Here is a 20,719-nt window from a genome sequence, read left to right on the forward strand (position 1 = left end):
TATTTTTCACTCAAACTCAAAACCTCCAGCCGTTAAACTGTAATGATTTTGCATTACTTGATCAACAAATTAAGTAATGTTAAGTTTTTGGTACAAATCACACGGAAAGTGTTTGAGCTGCCTAATAAAATATATCTTCAAATACTAATATGTAAGATGGTTATACTTAAACTTGTTATCACTAGTAAATTTGAATAATTCATGTTAATCGATTCCAACTCAGTGGTTAAATATGTATTTTATCAGTTAAATCAATTTAAAACTTGTGACATGAAAATTTAATTTAACAAAAAAGTATATATACCTTCGAAAACCTTATAGAGGTATTCAACCAAAAAAAAAAAAACTTATAGGGGTAATTTTGATTTGTAAAATGAGTAATACCACCGACTTAAGCATAATTACATGACTAATTTTGGCGTTACTTGAAGATGAACAAGAGTACTTATAGCGTGGGAGCACAACCTTTGTGGGGCATGGGAGACTTGGAGCCGTTGATTGACGGTGTGGTTTGATCGTGCGGTGGATGTGAAGTGCCGACAGGTAATACAGGTAAATGGTCTTGTATGAAAATGAATGGAGCATTGAATTGAATGATGATAAATGGGCATGTGTATTATTGAGAGAATGCAAGGTGGTGAAGGACGTCTTATTCTTCTTCGGTTTGTGGGTCCCCCTTAGATTTTAGTTGACGTGGCACCATCTTTGAAAAGAGATTTTCAGTAGATAGCTAGGATAAGTGACTAGTGATATCATATTATATATGTTTATATAAAATAAATGATTCAATAAATATCTCTTCCAAAGTCCATACCCAAGTGCGAATAATTAATGAGGGTATCCAAGAAAGAAGAAGGGTTCACCAAAGACACAAAAATGGATGTAGCTCAAAGTGTCATAGGATCTGATTTCTCTGTTGTTCTTTTCTTTTTTGTGTTGTGTAGGTTTATTTAAAAATGAATGTATGCTTTTACTTACAGCAACACAAGGAGATTAATAGTTTTATTTCAAGAATTGTTTTTATTTTTATTTTATATTATTATTGAAGATTATAAAAATATCAAAATTTTCATTTTAAATATTTTACTTAATTATATTTGTATTTGTTTATATAAATCTTTACAAAAGATAAAATGAAAATTAGATGATGTTTTATAATTATTAATAAAAACACAAATTATTTCCGTCAAATAAATAAAAAATGCAAAGGATGCAATAGTTGAAACCCATCCATGCAATTACTTTAACTATTAACATTTTAATTACAATGATTTTACGTTGATGACGGTTTACAGTCATTTTAAGTGTGTCTGTGTGTACATTTTCATTTATTATCATAAAAAATAACAAATTTTGACTATTATACACACGAAGGACTGAAATTAACATGGAATTGTATTACCAAAATTATGATATTTTTTATATTTAAGTATTTTTTTTCTTTTCTATATTTTTTTATATATTTTAGATGGATCAATTCATTTTACTTTGTCAAAGTGTAGAGTTAAATTGAGTTCATTATTTTTTCTTTTTGAGTGAATTCAAGGTATGTTTTAGTCTAAGATTAAAAGATTAATATCACAAAATGTTAAGATTTGCTTAGAAAAATGATCTCACTCAATATGTATTCTTTTATATCCATGAGCTTGAAGATCAAATTCTTGATTAATTATTTCTTAAATTACCAACAAATATTAGTGAGTTAAATGAACTCATTTTCTAATCAACCCACAGTTGACTAAGTCCAATGAGTCAACTTGACTGACTTTGACAACTCCAATTATTATTATATAATTTTTTTCTTCAAAAATTAGGTTTTAGAACTATTTACAAAACATTTTTTAAAAATAAAAAACTAGAAATAGTTTCAAACACACCCCAAACAGGCCTCTGCTACTAGACAGGTACACTATTATGTAGGCAATGAATATGTGTTTTAGATACATACCTACCATCCAACTCATTATATTTTTCATAATTTTTTTCCTTATTTTTTATTATTGCATTACCTATTTTATACTTGTATTTCTTTTCTTTTTATCTGTAAGAGTATAAAAAAGGTACATTTCACACACTGAAAAAAAGGTATTGTAAGAAGAATATTACTCTAGACATATAGTACACATGTTTTTTAGTTTGATGTGAGTGGAACAATAATTATAATGCTTTATTAGCTAAATATTATAAAGAAATTTAATATTCACAAAATGAAATATTTGTGAGTGTTGGTTAAATTAACCAAATATAATGAATAATTTTTATTAACTGAAAATGCAAAATAGTATATTATAAAAGAAGGACACATAATTTTTTTTTAAGGATAGTGACATTTAATTTACTCGGTGTACACACGGGAAAAAAGATGCAATCATACCATGCACCATAAAGATAAAGACGTAAAGAGGATTATTCTTGACAACTTTTCTTTCATTATTGATAATCACTATTCATAGCATTTAATAATTGTAATTATCACGATTCATCTCACCTTTTTTTACAAATTTAACGTTGCAAACAGCTTTCAATTAATTCAAAAGAATCAAAACCAGAAAGGGGAAAAACAAAAGAAAGAAATAAAGATGGTGCCACCGATATATATAGTCCTTTAGGTACAATGCCAACCATATATATGTTGGATTTTTTTGTGACTTTTTTTTGGGTGAAAACAATATATATTGGATTTTATTAATTGTTTTAAGGAGAGAAATTTACTTTAAGGAGTAAAATAAAGAATCAAAATTAAAAATTAAACAGTTAAAATTTGAGCCACTACATGACTAGTTATATATATTTAATTACAATTTTAGCTTCTTCTTCTTTTTATTTATCAAAGCTACTTTTTCAATTAATAGTTATAATTTCTCTCAAGTTCATATTTTATTATGATTAGGCTGATCAACCAATAGTTTTACTGCTTCTTTTTTTTTAAAATAAAGATAGCCAACTGTTTTGTGCCTCTCTTCGTACTCTATTCTTCCTTTGAATTAATGTGGTCATTTGCCTTCCAGTTGTTTCTTTTCTCAAAGAGATTAATTATTGATAATTTATTAAAACGTACCCTAATAAAAAAAATTAGAAAGAGAGTAGAAAAGGGTGTATAACACGGTGGGTTTGCGTGGCTTGTTTTACCATTGTTGTGTCGGTAATTACACAACTTAGATTGTGATTGTGATGGGTTTGGTAAGTTGTGTTTTTCTTGGTATACATACAAAGAGCTGTTGTTTTTTCCTCACCTCAAACTCAGTTAATTCTAGGTTCAAACAGTGTTGTTTGCCGTTCAAATGGAAACAAAATCATTACTCATTAACTCTAATTGTAAAACACAAACAACACTTTAGCTAATTTGTCTTGACTTTTTTTTATCTAAGTTCTTGTTATTTTATTAAGAGTGTTATCGGTCGAATCAGATAATTAATTAATCTCCTACGATGTATAAGAGTTAAGAAAAATGTTTTACCTCAAGCTTAATATATAAAAATATTTTTTTTATAGACAAAATCATGAATTGAACTTTAATTAACTTGTTTAATGAAATTCATTATCTATCTTTGAAATGTGATTTGTTGTCTGTAAAAAAAAAAAAAGTGATTTGTTGGTTTGTTTTATACAAAACTTAATGTGCGGTATACTGTAGTTTTTTTAAATAGAAATTATAAGATTGAGCGTGATGGTTAAATGAAATAGGAAAAAGAAAGATTATGAATTTGAATATTTCACACTAACAAAAATCAACAATTAACATTTTATTGATAACTTTTTTAGTAATACTATATTTGATTTTTTTAAGAGTATAAGTGGAAACTTTATATTAATAGAAATGTTATTTTTAAAACATATTTTCTTAAAAATAAAAAGAAGTAATATTGCCTCCAAGATAATCTAAACTTGTAAAAAATAATTAATACATATATGATTAGCTAATAATTAAATAGATGCTTTTAAAATATCTTTTTAATGTGACAAGGAGAGAACAAGAATAAAATACAAAATGAACTGAATAAATAAAGTAAAAATTGTCATAAAATAAAGATTGATTAGTATAATACTTATGCTTAATTATATTATTTATCTAATAATTATCAAAAAATGGAAAAATATTACCAATTTTTTTTATATAATGTCCTTGTTTGAGTATCTTAAGGGGGTTTTTAGCGTTGATTCAATGTTCAATAAATAATGATGATCTCTCTTAGAGTAACCAAGGAAACACCTAGTCACGTATTTATTGGATGTGTTTGACCCCAAAGAAAAGATGCTCACCCATCCTATATTAAACGACCCATAACACCTTAAGCACTGAACTTGAAAGGCGTGGAACACTTGCTCAATCAAACCATAATTGATTGGTCTACAAGCACTATGATCAATGGCTCCACAACCAATTTGAACAATTCACATCCCTTTAAGTGTTGATCTTGAAAGGCATGACATGAGTGTTTGATGGTGGTTTTATCAGGTGGAATAGTCCACAACTCCTTAAGTTCTAAGCCTAAAAGGCATGGAAATTTTATGGTTGACTTACCTTATCATACAGTCAACAACCCCTTAAGTGTTGAACTCAAAAGTTGTGGGGGCTTTATGATCAACTTACTTTTACTTGGTTACACAATTCACTATTTGTTAAGCGTTAAGCCTGCAAGCATGAGCCTTTTTATGGTGGACTTATCTGACCAAATAGTCCATGGTCAAGTCGAATACTGGGTTTGAAAAGTTTGAACACTTTATGGTTGGCCTATCTAATAACTAAATATCCATCTAATTTTTTCAATTTAAATTAGCTTTTATTTTATTAATTTTAGAACGTATGATTAGTTAGAATTCCTTTTTCAAGAAAAAAAATATACAACATGCACCGGCCACACATTTATTATTATTTTTTTTATCAACAACATTACATGCATTGTCTGATTAGTTATAATAGTTTCAAGCTACATGGCATGTATCTACATTCTGTATAAGAAAAACACGACTTTCCTTCCTTCTCTCAATCTCCACCCTTAAACCTTTGAAAACTTAAAAACAAAATACATTAATCTTTCAATTATTAATTATTAATATGGTGTCATTGTACCAAAGGATTTGCTAGCATGTACTCTCTTTTTCTATGATAAGTGTCGTTCTATTTTTTTTTTACACAGACAAAAGAATTAATAAATCAATAACAAATTAGTAATTATTCAAAAAAATATTATTAATATTATATTAAAAACTAAAATCAAAGAAATCTTGTTTGATTGGTTGACTAGTGTGCGCAAGTTCCATTTCTATAGATAAACATATATAATGAAAAATTAACATGATACTTATTAAGAGTATTAGAGAAAAAAATAATTAATATTACATTGAAAAATTAAAATAATACTTATTTATAACTTATTTTCTTTTACAGACACTTATTATGTGACAAAGAATATTTTGGTATCAAATATGTTGGGACAAAAGTGTGTGTATATATATATATATATATATATATATATATATATATATATATATATATATATATATAAAAGGTGTCTGCATGTAACAAAAATAAAATAGATATTTATTCTTTATTTTTTTATTATTAAAAATAGGAGAACCATATTATAATTTATAAGAGTAAATAATAACGATATATACTAGTAAAATTTTTATTTTTATAGACTTTTGATAAACTGTTAAGGTACGTAGACCTCAAATATTAAACCATTAAAAAAAATTGAAGTATAAAATTAATTTCTCTGTAACTAATTAGGAATATTTAATTTGTACATCGTATAGAGTACTTTTGAATTTAAGCAAAAACAATATAACTTAAAAGATGACAGTATTCAAGAGAGAAAAACAATTAAAATTATTAAAGACTTGCTGTTTATTAAAAAAAAATCACGTTAAGAGGCCAAAGGAAAAAAAAAAAGTATTGGTCAATGGTCATTGCCAACTAGTTTTGTAAAGATAGCCAGCTATGATTCTTAACCATACTGTTTATTGTAGTATCATTTTCTTTTTCTTTTTGGCATTTCTGGCATTATTCCATTGCTATGTATAGTGCTCTCTTTCTCATAAGTTACGTGCAAGTATTACTTTATTAATAATAGATGTTGACCATCCTAAAAAAAATTAATGTGGTTGGAAGACAGGAAAATTGCGTTGGAAATATGTTTCCCTACGTGGGTTGCATGACAGCTCTTTGTTTTCATTTTTTTTTTCCCACTTCCTTTCTGTTCTATAAGCGAATGTATGTATCACCTTAAAGAATTAATTTTAAGTTTAAATTTGATTTTTATAAATTTTCATATGTTTGATTTAAAATTTACTCATAACTTAATTTTTCAATAAAATATTTAAACATAAATCTTATTACTTCATAATCTATTTTCCAAAATTAATTCTATTAAAATCAAAATTTTCAGCCTTGATAAACAAAGCTAAGTAAGTTTTTTTTTTTTTTTTTTTTTCATTTAAGTATGTCAGTTTTGTAGTTACAATCATGTATAGAGATAGTACCACACAACCACTCCATTAATCCAAGAGTTCAATCTCTAACTCCTTTTCCATTTATGACAACCTTGCACGTATTGTTATATTCTTCTCCAACACAAGATTTTAGCCATTTCTGCAACTGAGTTTTCACTCTCTAAAGAAAGCTTTCTTCTCTCTCTTTTTTTGGCATGAAAAATAGTCTTCAAGGGAGTAGATAAAGACACAAACACTAAGGAGGGAACTGTTTCAAATGATGTTTATTTTAGCTAGCCACTATTCAAATTCAAACCAAAGCCATTAAAAAGGTAACATAGAAAAGAATGTTGGGACCGTTGCGCGCTTTTTCATTTATTTTTATTTCTTTTTTCATAACCGTTTGCCTTTGGAGTTTGAAAACTTCAGTTTTTTTTTCACCCAAAGGTTAAAAGAATGCTTTGTTAGCAACCCTTTTCAGTGAATTATTTCGTGGTCTCAATAGCAACAACATTCTTTGGAAGCTTTTGCTTTTTTTGTTAAGGGAGGACAAGAACATCCAAGTTTTCAGCCTTTTTCTTTGGATCTGTCTCTTTTGTTTTCCTTTTTTCTTTCTTTTTTTTTTTTCAATTTCAATAAAGTAACTGTTCATTTTAAGCTGAGTAGTGGATCCTAGTTTGATTATCATAGTATGTGACTATATTCACAGGTGATTATGGAGTACTAGTGTAATAACTATATTAAGTACTAATAGAGTCCACAAACCCAATTTTTGTGACTTTATTTCCATGATCATATGTGCAGGTGTTGGGGAAATTTACCATAGGTTGTTGAGTTTAGATGGACAGTTCATCCAACTTTGATGACAACTCTGATGTGGGGTACCAACCTTCACCTTCTTCTGTGGATCAAAATGATCATTCAATCACCGAAACCGTTGGATACTCCCCTTTATTAAGTGGCGAATCTTTCGCGTATTGCCGGTCTAATTCGGAGGTCTCTAACTTCTCTGAGCCCATTGATGACAATAGCTTTGCAAGTGATCAACCTTCACCTTCTCTATGGACAACAATGAAACATGGAGCTAGCCAAGCTTCTCTTTCAAGATTAGGAATGAAGCAGCACAGAAACTCACTGGATGAGAAATCTGATGACCTTGACCTCTTAGAGACAGGTTGGTTTGCACTCACAGCTAGTGAATTTTTCCTAGGCCTAAATATGTTTAAAGTCACTGATGAATGTTTATGTTGTTTTGAGTTCTTGAGACACTAAAACTTTTATTTTGAGTCTCTATCAGCAGATAATTTATTAGGGTGTGTTGCTAGATAATTTGTTACGGTGTATTTGATTTGTATTTTTATTTTTTGAAAATTGTTTTCATTTTCAAAAGATTATAGAATTTTAAAAACATGTTTGATTTGACTTCTTGTATTCTGCTTTCAAGAAATAAAAACATTGAAAATGCGTTTTCAAAAGGAAATATATTTTTAGATTTGCTTAAAATTACATTCTTTGTCTGTTTTCATTTTACCAAAATAAGGTTCTTAGTTTCAACTGAAAACACTGAAAATGAGATTTTATTATTTTCAGTTGTTGGTTCGTTTGAGAAAATATTTTCACTGAAAATGTTTTCAAAAATCCAACCAAACGCATTTTCATCACCATTTTCTATTTCAAATGAAAATAAAAATAGAAAAAAGTCAAACCAAACACCCCCTTATGGATCCAGAATAAAATTCAGACATTTATGAGAGACCTTAAACATATTTAAACTTTTTTCCTATGCGAAAAAGTGCAATTATATAGAAATTAAATCAATTTTGTGGGGTATTTATAGAGCTTGATATGATGAGGGAAAGATTTGCAAAGCTTCTACTGGGGGAAGACATGTCTGGTGGTGGGAAAGGTGTCTGCACTGCAGTTACAGTATCAAATTCAATTACCAATCTCTATGGTAATTTTTTTTTAATAGTAGCAATAGCATAAGATATGGCTATGGTTTAACTTATTTGAATAGGGAATTTGCAGCAACTGCTTTTGGACAAAATTTAAAGTTGGAGCCTCTCAAGCCTGAGAAGAAGGCTATGTGGAAAAGAGAAATGAATTGTCTTCTATCTGTGTGTGATTACATAGTAGAATTTGCCCCAACTGCACAATATTTAGAAGATGGCACAATTGTGGAGGTGAACTATTTCTAAACCCTTTAATTAATTATAAGGATAATGAAGATTGTTGTGCATCTCATAATATGCCTAATTAATATGTTATCTGATGGTGTCTATTAGATGATGTCAAGCAGACCAAGATCAGATGTTTACATCAACCTCCCAGCTTTGCAGAAGCTTGACACAATGCTCATAGTATGACAAACTTCAAAATGCTTCTTGTTTGTGACAACTCTGTTTTCTTCCAAGGATTTTGTGCCTTAACAATTTTTTTGTTTTTATTTTACAGGAAATATTGGATAGTTTCAAGGATACTGAATTTTGGTACGCGGAGCAAGGGAGCATATCGGGGAATTCAACTCGGTCACGTGGAGGCTCATTTCGAAGGATTGTTCAGAGGAAAGATGAAAAGTGGTGGCTGCCAGTTCCTTGTGTTCACCCTGGAGGCCTCTCTGATAAGTCAAGGAAGCACTTGAATGAGAAAAGAGACTGTGCTAATCAAATTCATAAAGCAGCAATGGCAATAAATAGCAGTGTTCTTGCAGAGATGGATATCCCAGAAACATATATGTCTAATCTTCCCAAGGTTAGTCCTTATATCCAATTGTTATTAAAGACTGTTTTGATATGTGATTCAGGATTCCACTAAGTTGCCATAGGGCAAGGTAGTTGTAGCTGAGTCTTGTACAGAAAAGGATGATATAATTTCATTGAATCATATATGATGCTAGAAAATGTAAATTCAATGAAATCCTCTATTAGTCTTATGCTTATTTCCTTGAAATTAATCACAAAAGGAATTACTTTTGCCTCGAACGTAATTTTGCAACTGCAAACCAAACATGCTCTAAGTGTTTTACATGAAAGTAAAACCAAGAGTGGTCATCACTCATCACTACAAACAATTTGGTTGCATAGAACACATTGAGTAGTATGTTTTCATGTTTTCTAAAATTTTATCTGACTTATTTTTCTCTTTTTTTTAACTTTAGAGTGGAAGAACAAGTCTTGGGGACACAATTTACCGCTATATGTATTCTACAGACAAGTTCTCACCAGATCACCTTCTTGATTGTCTCAAAATAAGTTCTGAACACGAAGCACTTGAGCTGGCAGATAAGGTTGAGTCTTCGATGTTCACTTGGAGGCGAAAAGCTTGTCTGAGCCATTCAAAAACATCATGGAACAAAGTTAAGGATCTCATGGTGGACACAGACCGAAGTGACAAAAACTACATCTTAGCTGAGAGAGCTGAGACTTTGTTGTTTTGCTTGAAGCAAAGATATCCTGAACTTTCACAAACATCATTGGACACATGCAAGATTCAATACAATCGGGTAAGTTTAACCTAGCCGGTTACGATTTCATAGCAAGTTGAAAAATAACTTACAAATGAACCACATTTTAGGACACCATGATATGGATATCTACTGTAGAAACTAGCAAATATCTAGATTGTGAACTCATGATGAACTAAAAATGAATATTATATTCTGCAGGATGTAGGAAAAGCGATATTAGAAAGCTACTCAAGAGTATTAGAAGGCTTAGCATTCAACATTGTAGCTTGGATTGAAGATGTTCTTCATGCAGATAAATCAATGAGGAACCAAAATGTATAGAAATCACAACTGGGTTGTACATTAACACTGGTGCTCTTCCATTCAGCATTTTTTTAAGCTGTAGCTGTAGGAGAAGTTGATAGATATGTTTGTACTTTGTATTGAAAGCCGTTCACTTGCATCTGTATGACAAGTAGTTGGATAAGCATAATATATATAATCTTATATTCAGAAAAACTGAAAAACTAAGAGTTCATATCAGTGTAATTGCCTGATTTTGAATCTTGCTGATTCTCTATCAGAAGTGGGAGGAATTGATGTTATACACAATAGTATTAAATAAGTGTACATCTTTCATTGACCATTGTGCTATAAGCTTGACAACTAACACAACACGTTTTGAAGGTTCACACTTCACAAATATCATTTCCATCCATAAAAAAAAAAAAATTGAACCTCAAAGGGACAAGAAGAAAAAAAAATCAGACCAAATAGTTCTACGTTCTATGATTAATTCATCCAAAGCCTAAAAAACGACACAGTAAAGCACCCTAAATGACAGTGGCAATGTTAACTTTGAACCAAGGTTTTGGAAATCAGTTCCCAACCACAATTACAGCTGCAACATCAAAGTTTCTGAAGTGTCTGCGACTGCATCATGCCATCAATCACATTTATCCTCAATTTTTTTTTAATAATATCAAGGATTAGGCGAAAGTGCGACCATAATTTAAAACCTTGCTTTGGACTAAAAATAGTTAAAATACGCAAACCTCATTGTTGATTGCCCTTACAAATTATAAGCTAGTTAAACCAAGACAATGAAAGTTAACTTACAATTACTAGAACATTAGAACATGGCCTAATAATATATATCACCTCAACGTTGTTACGAGTGTGTTGCATGATATTCGCTTTGGATGGCAAAGAAAATAAAAGCAAAAACCTTGACTGGAGGAAAATGATAGTTAAAGACAGAAATCATAAGACAAGTTATTGGTATCTGGTGTCAAAATAAAAATAATAATAATAAAATTACAATTGCTATTTTTTTATGTTTCTGATACCAAGCAGCATAAATGATTTGTCGCTTGTTAACTTTGTTGTTTATACCTTATCATCATACTCGACAACAATGTGGCATTATTTCACCATATCATGATCAATGTCCGAAAACTCTATAAGAGTTTTTTTTTTTTTTTTGCCCTTGTAATTAATTATCTCCTTTTTAAGTTTTACTCCTTATACTAGAAAATTGTAAATTTTAATCCATTTTTTCGTGATAGTTTATCATGGTCAAGAAATAATACTTTAGCTAATTTGTCTTGACCTTGTATCTTTTTGGCTTTTTATTGAGAGTGTTATCGGTCGAATTAGATAATTAATCTCCCACGAGGTATAAAAGTTATGGAAAAAGTTTTTTTTTTTCTGAATAGTTATGGAAATTTTTTTACTTCACTTAATAGAATCTTTTTTATATACAAAATTATGAATTGAACTTTAATTACCATGTTTAACGGAATTAACTATCTATCTATTATTTGCATTGAGATTTGTTGGTTTGTTTATACAAAAGCCTATTGGCTTGCTTTTTTGTGCGGTATACTAGATTTTTTTTAATGGAAACTAGATTTTTTTATAGTAATACTAGATTTGATTTTTCAAGAGTTTATGTGGAAACTTTCTATTAATAGAAATTTTTAAAAAAATACATTTTCTTATAAAATAAAAAAAGTAATTATGTCTTCAAGTTTTTTTATTGGTGAGATTATGTCTTCAAGTTAATCTAAACTTGCATAGTTGCATGTAAAAAAGAATTAATACATATATGAGTAACTAAACTTTGAATATAAAAATGTTACATTACATTCGTGCTATGAATATATCTTTTTACCTTTAAAAAATGAATATATCTTTTAATGTGACAAGGATTGTTACTCAAAAGAGAGATTGGGAATAAACTACAAATGCACGAAAGAGAGTTTAAAATATCATACAATAAAAATTTATTAATATAGTACTTAGGCCTAATTATATTATTGATTAGTTTAATACTTATGCCTCATTATATTATTTATCTATGACTAATGTTCATGCTCAACGATCACACGAAGTCCCGAAGCTAGTTCAGAGTTCAAGAAACAATGGTGATTTCTCTTATGTGTAACTTAGCATATAATTAATGGTGCCACATCTATTTTATTGAATGTAATTGGTCCCAAAGAAAATATGTCTACTTGCCTTAAATCAAATAATTCATAACTCCTCAAGCATTGACACTTGCTTGGTTAGACCATAATCAATTGATCTATGGGCGCTATGATAAGTGACTCTACCTAGTCGAATGGTTCATAACCCTCCAAACAATGATGAGTCTTAACAACATGTGTGTTTTATTGTTAGTCTACTTGGTCAAACAATCCACAATAAGTTGAATGATGCACATCTTTCAAGTGTTAAGCCTAAAAAACATGTGTAATTTATTATGAACTTACTTGGTCAAATGGTTTACAACCCCTCAAGCCTTGAGCCTAAAGGCATAAGGGCTTTATTGTTGGCCTTCTTGGCCTCACAACCAAGCTGAAAAATCCATCCCTCAAAGCATTGAGTCTGAAAGGTGTGAGTGCTTTATGGCAAGCTTACCAAGTCAAATGATCCACAATCCTTAATCCTTAGCCGGAAAGGTGTGAGTGTTTTATGGTTGACCTGACCAAACAATTTACTTGTAAGAATTTTTCTTTCTTTTTACTAACTTTTTATAAACCATTCAAAATAATTTAAAAGTGTCAATAAATTGTTATGTAACTGAGGAAGATTTTGTACGTTGTAAAGTGCTTTCAAATCTAAGCAAAAGGAAAATAACTTAAAAGATAATACTCCATTTGTTCTAAAATCTAACCAAGTGATTAATTGAATAATTATATTAGTAATTAAAGCAATAAATGTACTTCATCATGTGTTTATCAGTATTCCAATTTAAACATGAATTAGGGTTTTAAAAATTGCTACATTTATAAGAAAATTGCTATGTAACGTGAAAAATTGACTCGAATTATTAGAAATGATGTAATTAACACACATGAAATTGTTTTCTTTTTTGAAAATGACATAGCACACGAATTTAAATGTTTTTTTCTAGAAAAGAAAAAAAAAACAGTAGTATTATATAACTATGATGACAATGAGGTAGTAAAATATAGATACTAGTAACCTTCCATTACCAACTTGTTAGATTAAATTCCTCCATATATGCATATAAGCAGCAATCTTTCCATCTCATTATAATTATGATGTAATAAAAAAATTATTTCTAAAATAATTATCATTTTAATTTTTTAATATAATATTTATTATTTTTTTCACTTATAACTCTTATAATATTAATGGTGGATAATAAAATTTATAAATGAATTAATGATAACAAAATTATTATTCTCTTTCATTTATTTATTATTATTTTTATCTGTGTAAAAATAACTTAGAAATTATTTTGGAACATAGGGAGTATTTGTTAAGCAGTATCTATAGATTTTATGAATATTCAGACATATTTATGGATATTTAGATAAATAAAAAAATAATAAATTATTTTGAATTGTATATTAAAACTATAAATAAGTTTATGGATTTTTTTATAAAACTATTTTTTTAAATTCAGCAAAAAAATGGATTTTTTTACACATTTTGAAACAATTTTTGGTTTGTAGGTTAGTTTTTATGGTAACTTACTTTATATTCCCTCCATTTCGTATTGATTGTCACTTTATCGTTTTTTTTTTCATATTGATTAACGTTTTTAGTTTTCCATGAAATATTAAAAAAATTATCCTGATTTTTCCTTGACACCTCCAACTTTAATTAAGTGATTATTTAATAATTTTTTACTACATAAAAGTTTATATTTTTTTATCCGACATGAAAGTTTAAGTTTATATAACATCCTTTATTTAAGTAAAATATTTAAATTCCTTCTAAAATAATGTAGAATATTTAAATTAAGAATAAAAATTAAACTCTGAATCAATAAAAATTAAGAAATTTTTAGTTGTTTATCCCACTAGTAGTCACCGAATTGGGCTACTTATGCACCTAGCACAGAGAGGGAGAAGTGGAATTTATTGTTGGGTTTGAAGAAAAAATGTGGCTATCTTGTTACTGCTGAAGAAACAAAAGATTTGGAAGATTTTGACTATATTGCCTTCATTAATTTATGATGAGATAAAAAAACTAATTGTATTGGGCAATTTAATGAAAGTCAATAATAGTTTGATTTTAAATTAAAATATTTCGAAGTTTTAAGTCAAATATACTTAAAAATTTAAGGAAGACATGTAGTGAAAATGACAAGACTTCTAATTTCAAGTTGGGTTCATTGAGTAGAAGCCCAAAGTTTGCATCACAGTATCCAGTCTCAATCCAATTTAATGTCTTACCTTCTTTTAAAAAATACAACTTTTTTTTAACCTTTGTATTAATAATAAAACTTTTTAAAGTTGAATCTAATTACACACACAAAAAAAATGATACAACTAAAACCCAATGAAGATTCGTGAACATAAAAATAGTTTGGTGAAAAGTAATTAGAGAAAGATGGATTTTATTCATAAAGACTTATAATGTGGTGAAAATGATTGATTCTTTGTTTTTACATTTTTTAAGATTGCATTAAAGTTTTTCCAAAAACTGTATCAATATTTTATATATTTTTTCTTTCCTGGAAAACAAACAGAAAAAGAACAAGAAACGAAAACTAAAACAGAGGCAAAGTGGCATCTACATCAGCAGCAATGTAATGAGGAGGATCCTCCAAGACTAGCACTTGCTGCACACGCCGCAACGCATCCTTGGCAACAGTATTCTGGCCTCGTAGAATATGTCTAAATGAAGCCAAAGCCTTGTAATATCCAGAACAATAGATGCATATGCATGATCCTTGAACCCAGCTTTGGAGATCAATATGACAGCTTCTGCAGAACCAGTTTCCATAATAATGTGAGTCTGAACTGTTTGAGTTCAAATTTAAAGTGAAATCTCATGTGGGTAGAAAGAAAAATTAAGTTACAAACTTTAAGAATAAATTTGTCATTAGAAGTAATTTGTATTATTTCAATTTTAAAACTAAACTCAAAATAATAATATATTTCAATTTTTTTATTATTTTATATTTTATTTTATTTTATTAATAAAAAAAGGTCTAAACTAAAGTGTTGGGGGCTTGGGGTTTTCTTCTCTGAACTAGTCACTACTCACTACACACAGTTCAGGGTCACAGGGTTGCTGAACCTCAACCATGTTCATGGCGTCTTCAGTTTCATCTTCTGAGGAAAGTAATTGGGGCAAAAGGGTATCCGAAAAGGTTCTTTCTTTCTACACTTCTCTTCCCAAAAAGGGCAAACCTCAAGGCCGTGAAGTCACTGTTTTGGCCTCTTTCCTTCTCTCTTCTCCTTCCAATGGTTCTCTTCTTCCTCTTTCGATCACAACAACAATTACCCATTAACGAAATTTCACCTTTTTTCTTCTTATTTTTCTCAAAAAAATCTTCAGATTAATGAATTCACTTATTCATTCATTTATTTATTTTTCCATTAAGATTTGAAGGTGGTTGCAATGGGAACGGGGACAAAGTGCCTTGGACGTTCTCTCTTGCGAACTTGTGGTGATGTTGTTCATGATTCCCATGCTGAAGTCATTGCTCGAAGAGCCTTGATAAGGTTTCATTCCTATCTTTTTGAAATTGCCATGTTTAATCTTTTTTAATGAGCTTTTTACATTTTGTATCATGATTATACAATAGTTTATATCCATAAGATGTGCCAATTTTGAATGTTGATAGTGTATATTTGTCATTGTTTCATGTTCATGTTCATTGATATATGCTAGGCTTAAATATGTTTTTGGTCCATTTTTTCACTTTTGGTTCTTGTAAGTTCATTTTTTTAATTTTAGTCCTTGTAAATTTGTGCATTTTCAATTTTGATTCCTATAAGATATTTTGCTCATTTTTAGCCCATCAAAGTTTGCATTTTTCCAATTTTGATCTTTATGAGTGCGAACTTATGGAGACTATAAATGAAAAAAGTAGAAACTTGCATGGACCAAAAACACATTTAAGCCTATATGTTATTACATGTGTTTTACTTAAACTTTTGTAAAATTGTAATGTAGAGTATGATCACTCTTTGTGATGAATTCATGTAAGGATAAAACTTATATACAATTCCTTTTTGTATTATTCTCCAATTGGAGTTTACATCGTTAATATGTGTAATATATGTTTGCATTAAAGAATTATGTAGATTAATGAGGTGAAACTCTAATTCTGATTGGAGAATAGTACAAATAGCTCCCATCGAACTATATATAAGTTTTGTCCTTAATATAATATCTTGATATGTGAGGAGATGTTGTTTCATTTGTTTCTATTCACACCAGGTTCTTCTATACACAGATTCAACATCTTACCGGTAGTAAGCATGCACCTAGCAATGGAGGGAAACGGTTCAAACTTGATGATGGCAACTCGCCATTTGAGTTGGATCCAGGGTGTCTTAATAAAGGGAAATATAGCTTGAAAAAAGATTGGAAATTACATATGTACATATCCCAGTTACCGTGTAATTTATTTCTTTCTCCCATTTACTCTCTTTAGTCATCAAAGATTTTCATTTAGTTGTCACTGCATGTGGGTTAGGTTCAAAGGTAACTGCCTTTTGCGTTCCATTTTGTAGGTGGAGATGCTTCACTGAGCTGGCAAGTCTCTCCTTTGGAAACTGCGGTTTTAGGAGAAAGTGATTCAACTTCACCTTTGGGTAAGCTATTCAATTCCATGGTTAAGTTTTACAACATTTTATATAGTATAAATTATAAAATGGCTAAGGTCTAGAGGAACCTTTAACAGATGTGATTAAGAAAACATTCAAAAAACTAAGATTGGGTGAATTATTTCCTTCTATAATTCAATGATTGTACTTTGACTGCAATTCTTATCAAATTTGATGTATAGTATTTATTTATTTATATATTTGATGGATATTTACCATTGAAAGATTGGCTGTTGTTTATTTTGGTCTGAGGAGAAATACTTTTGCCATTAATTCCAGGTAATGGATTAAAACAAAAGGGGATGGTCCAGAGGAAGCCCAGTCGTGGTGATACAACCCTGTCAGTTAGTTGCTCTGACAAGATAGCTCGTTGGAGGCAAATTTACTGTTGAGGGTTACTTTTAAAAACTAATTACAAAAGAGGGTCTGTTTTTAAACTTTTTACAAGGGGGTCTGTTCCTCCATGGATGTCGCCAGAAGAACTGGCGAGAAGCTTGTACCGCCATCAGCAGTGGCGAGAAAGCTGCTGACATGGCTGGGTGCCGCCATTGTTACGGGCGAGATGCAGTCCAGGTGGAAGGATGCCGCCATTGTTATGGGCGAGACGCGTCCACGTAGGAACCGCCATTGCTGCTGGCGAGAACCATGCTGACTTGGCACCCCGTGAGCAGGTCTCGCCTGTCCCATTGGCGAGACAGGTTGTGCCCAACTGCAGGGGTGCATGAGTTCAGTGTTGCAGGGGTGCAGGGGGTAGGTTTCAGGCTAGGGCTTGCATGCTGCTGCAGTGTTTTTAAACGTTGCTTTTCGAACGTTAGGTGTTGAATGTTGGGCATTTTTTCCTATAAAAAAAATCTTCATAATAACTTGAACTTACATTTCAAACTTACAGCTGCTCCTCCCCGAAATTGCTGAGCTTCTCCTCCTCCAGTGCTATCCTTTGCTTTCTTCTTCAATTTTTCGTGTACTCCTTCTCCTCCGTAATTACTGGTAAGTATTTTTTAATTAAATAATATTTATGTATTATGTTCTTAATATTATAAAAAGATTAAGTTAGTTAGTATTAATAGGTATTTCAAGATTAGGTTAGTTAGTTTTAATATGTATTCTATTGTTAATTTTTATGTATTAATAGGTATTTGAAGGTTAGGTTAATTAGCATGAAAATATTATTTGGTTAGTTAGTATGAAAATATTATTTGATTATTGTATATATTCTGAGATATTATATGTGTTGTATATGTATGATATTTTAGTTAGACATATTAGCTTTAGTTAGGCACATAATATTAGTTTTTGTAATATTAGACACAAGTTAATATTAGTTTTCGGTATATATATCTAAAATTTAGGCACGTAAATTTTGAGCTTTTGTAATATTAGGCTAAATAATTTTGAGCTTTTGTAATAATATTAAGCTAAACAATTTTGAGTTTTAAATAAATGAGTTGATAAGTTATATTATTTGATTTAATTATTTTTAGTTTGAATTTTTTTAATATATATATATATATATATATATATATATATATATATATATATATATATATAATAGGGTAGTTTACGTTAGTATATGGTAGGTTTTATTATTAGTTTGTAGGTTAATATTTTTTGTTTTACGGAATTTACGTTATTAAATATAAATATATATTATGAGATATTATATGTGTTATACATGTATGATATTTTAGTTAGACATATTAGCTTTAATTAGGCACACTTAATATTAGTTTTTGTAATATTAGACACAAGTTAATATTAGCTTTAGGTATATATACCTAAAATTTAGACACGTAAATTTTGAGCTTTGTTAATATTAGGCTAAATAATTTTTAGGTTTTGTAATAATATTAGGCTAAATAATTTTGAGTTTTAAATAAATGAGTTGATTAGTTATATTATTTGATTTAGTTATTTTTAGTTTGAATATATATATATATATATATATATATATATATATATATATATATATATATATATATATATATATATATATATATGATATGGTAGTTTACGTTAGTACATGATAGGTTTTATTTTTTGTTTGTAGATTAATATTCTTTGTTTTAGGAAATTTACGTTATTAAATATATGATGCATTGTACATTATTATTATTTTTGTATATATATTGTTTAAATATTTTTTGGCATTTCAATATTTGTTTGTATTTTAATTTATTTGTTAGTCCATATTTTATTGAATTATTTATTTGTTAATTGAAGAATATATTATGTTAATTATTTAAATTTGTGTGTGCATGTATTTAAAATTATTTGTAGAATATATTTAAATTTTATTATTTGTATAATATATTTTGTTATGAAATAATAATATTTTGTTATTTATTTAAATTTGTATAATATATATTTAATAACGTTTTTATAAATGTGCGTAGTTTAATTTATATTATCTACAAATAATATATAAATTGATTTGTAAATTTATTGTATTATATTTTATTTTGCAGTAGTAATGGTATCTTCATCGTCATGTCCATCACATATTAAAATTAAGTCTGATCCCATTGATGGTGATGTATTATGGATGCAACCTAAGCATGTTTCAGAACATATTTGGAATGGGAAAGAAAATCTGAAATTATATATCAGACGAGCTGTCCCCACGTATCAAGGGGAAGAAGAAATTCCAGAGCAAATTTTTCCTTTTCTTCGACAATCTGGTCTTTACTGGATTATGAAGATGTGATACTTAAAAATAAATGCCTCATTAATTAGTGCTCTGATAAAAAAGATGGAGGCCGGAAACACATACGTTTCACATGAGATGCGGAGAGTGTACTATTACTCTCCAAGACGTCTCTGTATTGTTAGGTATATCTGTAGATAGTTTACCATTAATCGGTCCAACAAATCTTGATTGGGCTGATTTATGTGAGGAATTATTGAGATTCAAACCACAAGAAGGTGAAATTAAAGGTAGTGTGGTTAAATTAAGTTGACTGACTCACCATTTTGCACAAATAAATAACGACGACGACGAACAAGTACGAAGGTTTGCCCGTGCATGGATACTGAGATTCATTGGAGGTGTCTTGTTCGTTGACAAAAACAGTAACAAAGTTTCGCTAAGGTACCTTCAATTTTTACGTGACTTTGAATACTGTGGCACATATGCATGAGGAGCTGTCGTACTTGATTTTCTATACAGAGGAGATGTGCAGTGCCACCGATTATAAAACTTAATCAATCGGAGATATGTGCATCTTACTACAAATGTGAGCATGGGAACGATGTCCAACCTTGGCTCCAAAGAGAACTCCTTCCCAAGTAGAAAATAAACCACTGAGGCACATGTTAGTCATTTTTAAAAGCGTCTTTCATTTCAATAGAATAAATGGTTTTAGGGTATATTAAATTTTAATCTTTGTAGGTGGCTGCGACGTGGAAACCAACATATCGGCAATGATGATGTGAGAGTTTTTCGTCGCAAGTTGGATATTATGAAACGTCATGAGGTAAGAACATGGTATTTTATTTGTAAAATAAAGAATGATATGTGTTATTTTACTAAAATGTTGACAATTATGTTGTTATATGCAGTTTGTGTGGGAGCCTTACACAACAACCGTTATATCATTGTTGCCTCCCATTTGTGTACTTGGAAGTGTCGCGTGGTACGCGGTGGTGCCACTAATTTGTTTTCAAGTTATTGAGTGGCACCAACTGGACAGAGTATTGAGACAATTTGGGATGCATCAACCAATTTCAGAGTCTCATT

The 20,719-nt window shown here is 29.5% G+C and overlaps 2 protein-coding genes and 1 long non-coding RNA gene across 7 annotated transcripts in view; all 3 read left to right on the plus strand.

Annotated features, from left to right (window-relative positions):
- The first annotated feature begins 6,476 nt into the window (after positions 1–6,476).
- On the plus strand, positions 6,477–10,399 carry LOC100785956 (rop guanine nucleotide exchange factor 3). 2 transcript variants are annotated; one of them, XM_006576286.4, is made up of 8 exons: positions 6,477–6,767; positions 7,240–7,609; positions 8,273–8,389; positions 8,464–8,618; positions 8,721–8,795; positions 8,890–9,186; positions 9,593–9,937; positions 10,100–10,399. In XM_006576286.4, the coding sequence occupies exons 2-8, from the start codon at positions 7,276–7,278 to the stop codon at positions 10,220–10,222; spliced, it is 1,446 nt and encodes a 481-aa protein (XP_006576349.1). In that variant the 5' UTR covers positions 6,477–6,767; positions 7,240–7,275; the 3' UTR covers positions 10,223–10,399. The 2 variants fall into 2 exon arrangements, with proteins under 2 accessions (XP_006576349.1, XP_003521141.1); XM_003521093.5 differs by lacking the exon at positions 6,477–6,767 and adding an exon at positions 6,795–7,144.
- Positions 10,400–14,877: 4,478 nt separating this feature from the next.
- Positions 14,878–20,719, plus strand: part of LOC100799177 (tRNA-specific adenosine deaminase TAD1) — an 11,210-nt gene continuing 5,368 nt past the window's right edge. The window contains exons 1-6 of one of the 4 annotated variants that reach the window (XM_026127715.2): positions 14,878–15,154; positions 15,427–15,615; positions 15,761–15,873; positions 16,595–16,776; positions 16,891–16,971; positions 17,263–17,323. In XM_026127715.2, coding sequence (XP_025983500.1) covers positions 15,044–15,154; positions 15,427–15,615; positions 15,761–15,873; positions 16,595–16,776; positions 16,891–16,971; positions 17,263–17,323 — 737 coding nt within the window. In that variant the 5' untranslated portion in view covers positions 14,878–15,043. Of the gene's footprint in view, positions 15,155–15,364; positions 15,616–15,752; positions 15,874–16,594; positions 16,777–16,890; positions 16,972–17,262; positions 17,360–17,714; positions 17,738–20,719 lie in introns of those variants that run through there. The other 3 variants (XM_014773428.3, XM_014773427.3, XM_006576287.4) reach the window with 3 other exon arrangements.
- On the plus strand, positions 17,767–19,746 carry LOC121174538 (uncharacterized). Its single transcript, XR_005890677.1, has 3 exons — positions 17,767–17,798; positions 17,873–17,970; positions 19,449–19,746. It is a non-coding gene; the product is annotated as an uncharacterized lncRNA (long non-coding RNA).

Source organism: Glycine max, chromosome 3 (genome assembly GCF_000004515.6).
Source record: "Glycine max cultivar Williams 82 chromosome 3, Glycine_max_v4.0, whole genome shotgun sequence".
Taxonomy (NCBI): Eukaryota; Viridiplantae; Streptophyta; class Magnoliopsida; order Fabales; family Fabaceae; genus Glycine; species Glycine max.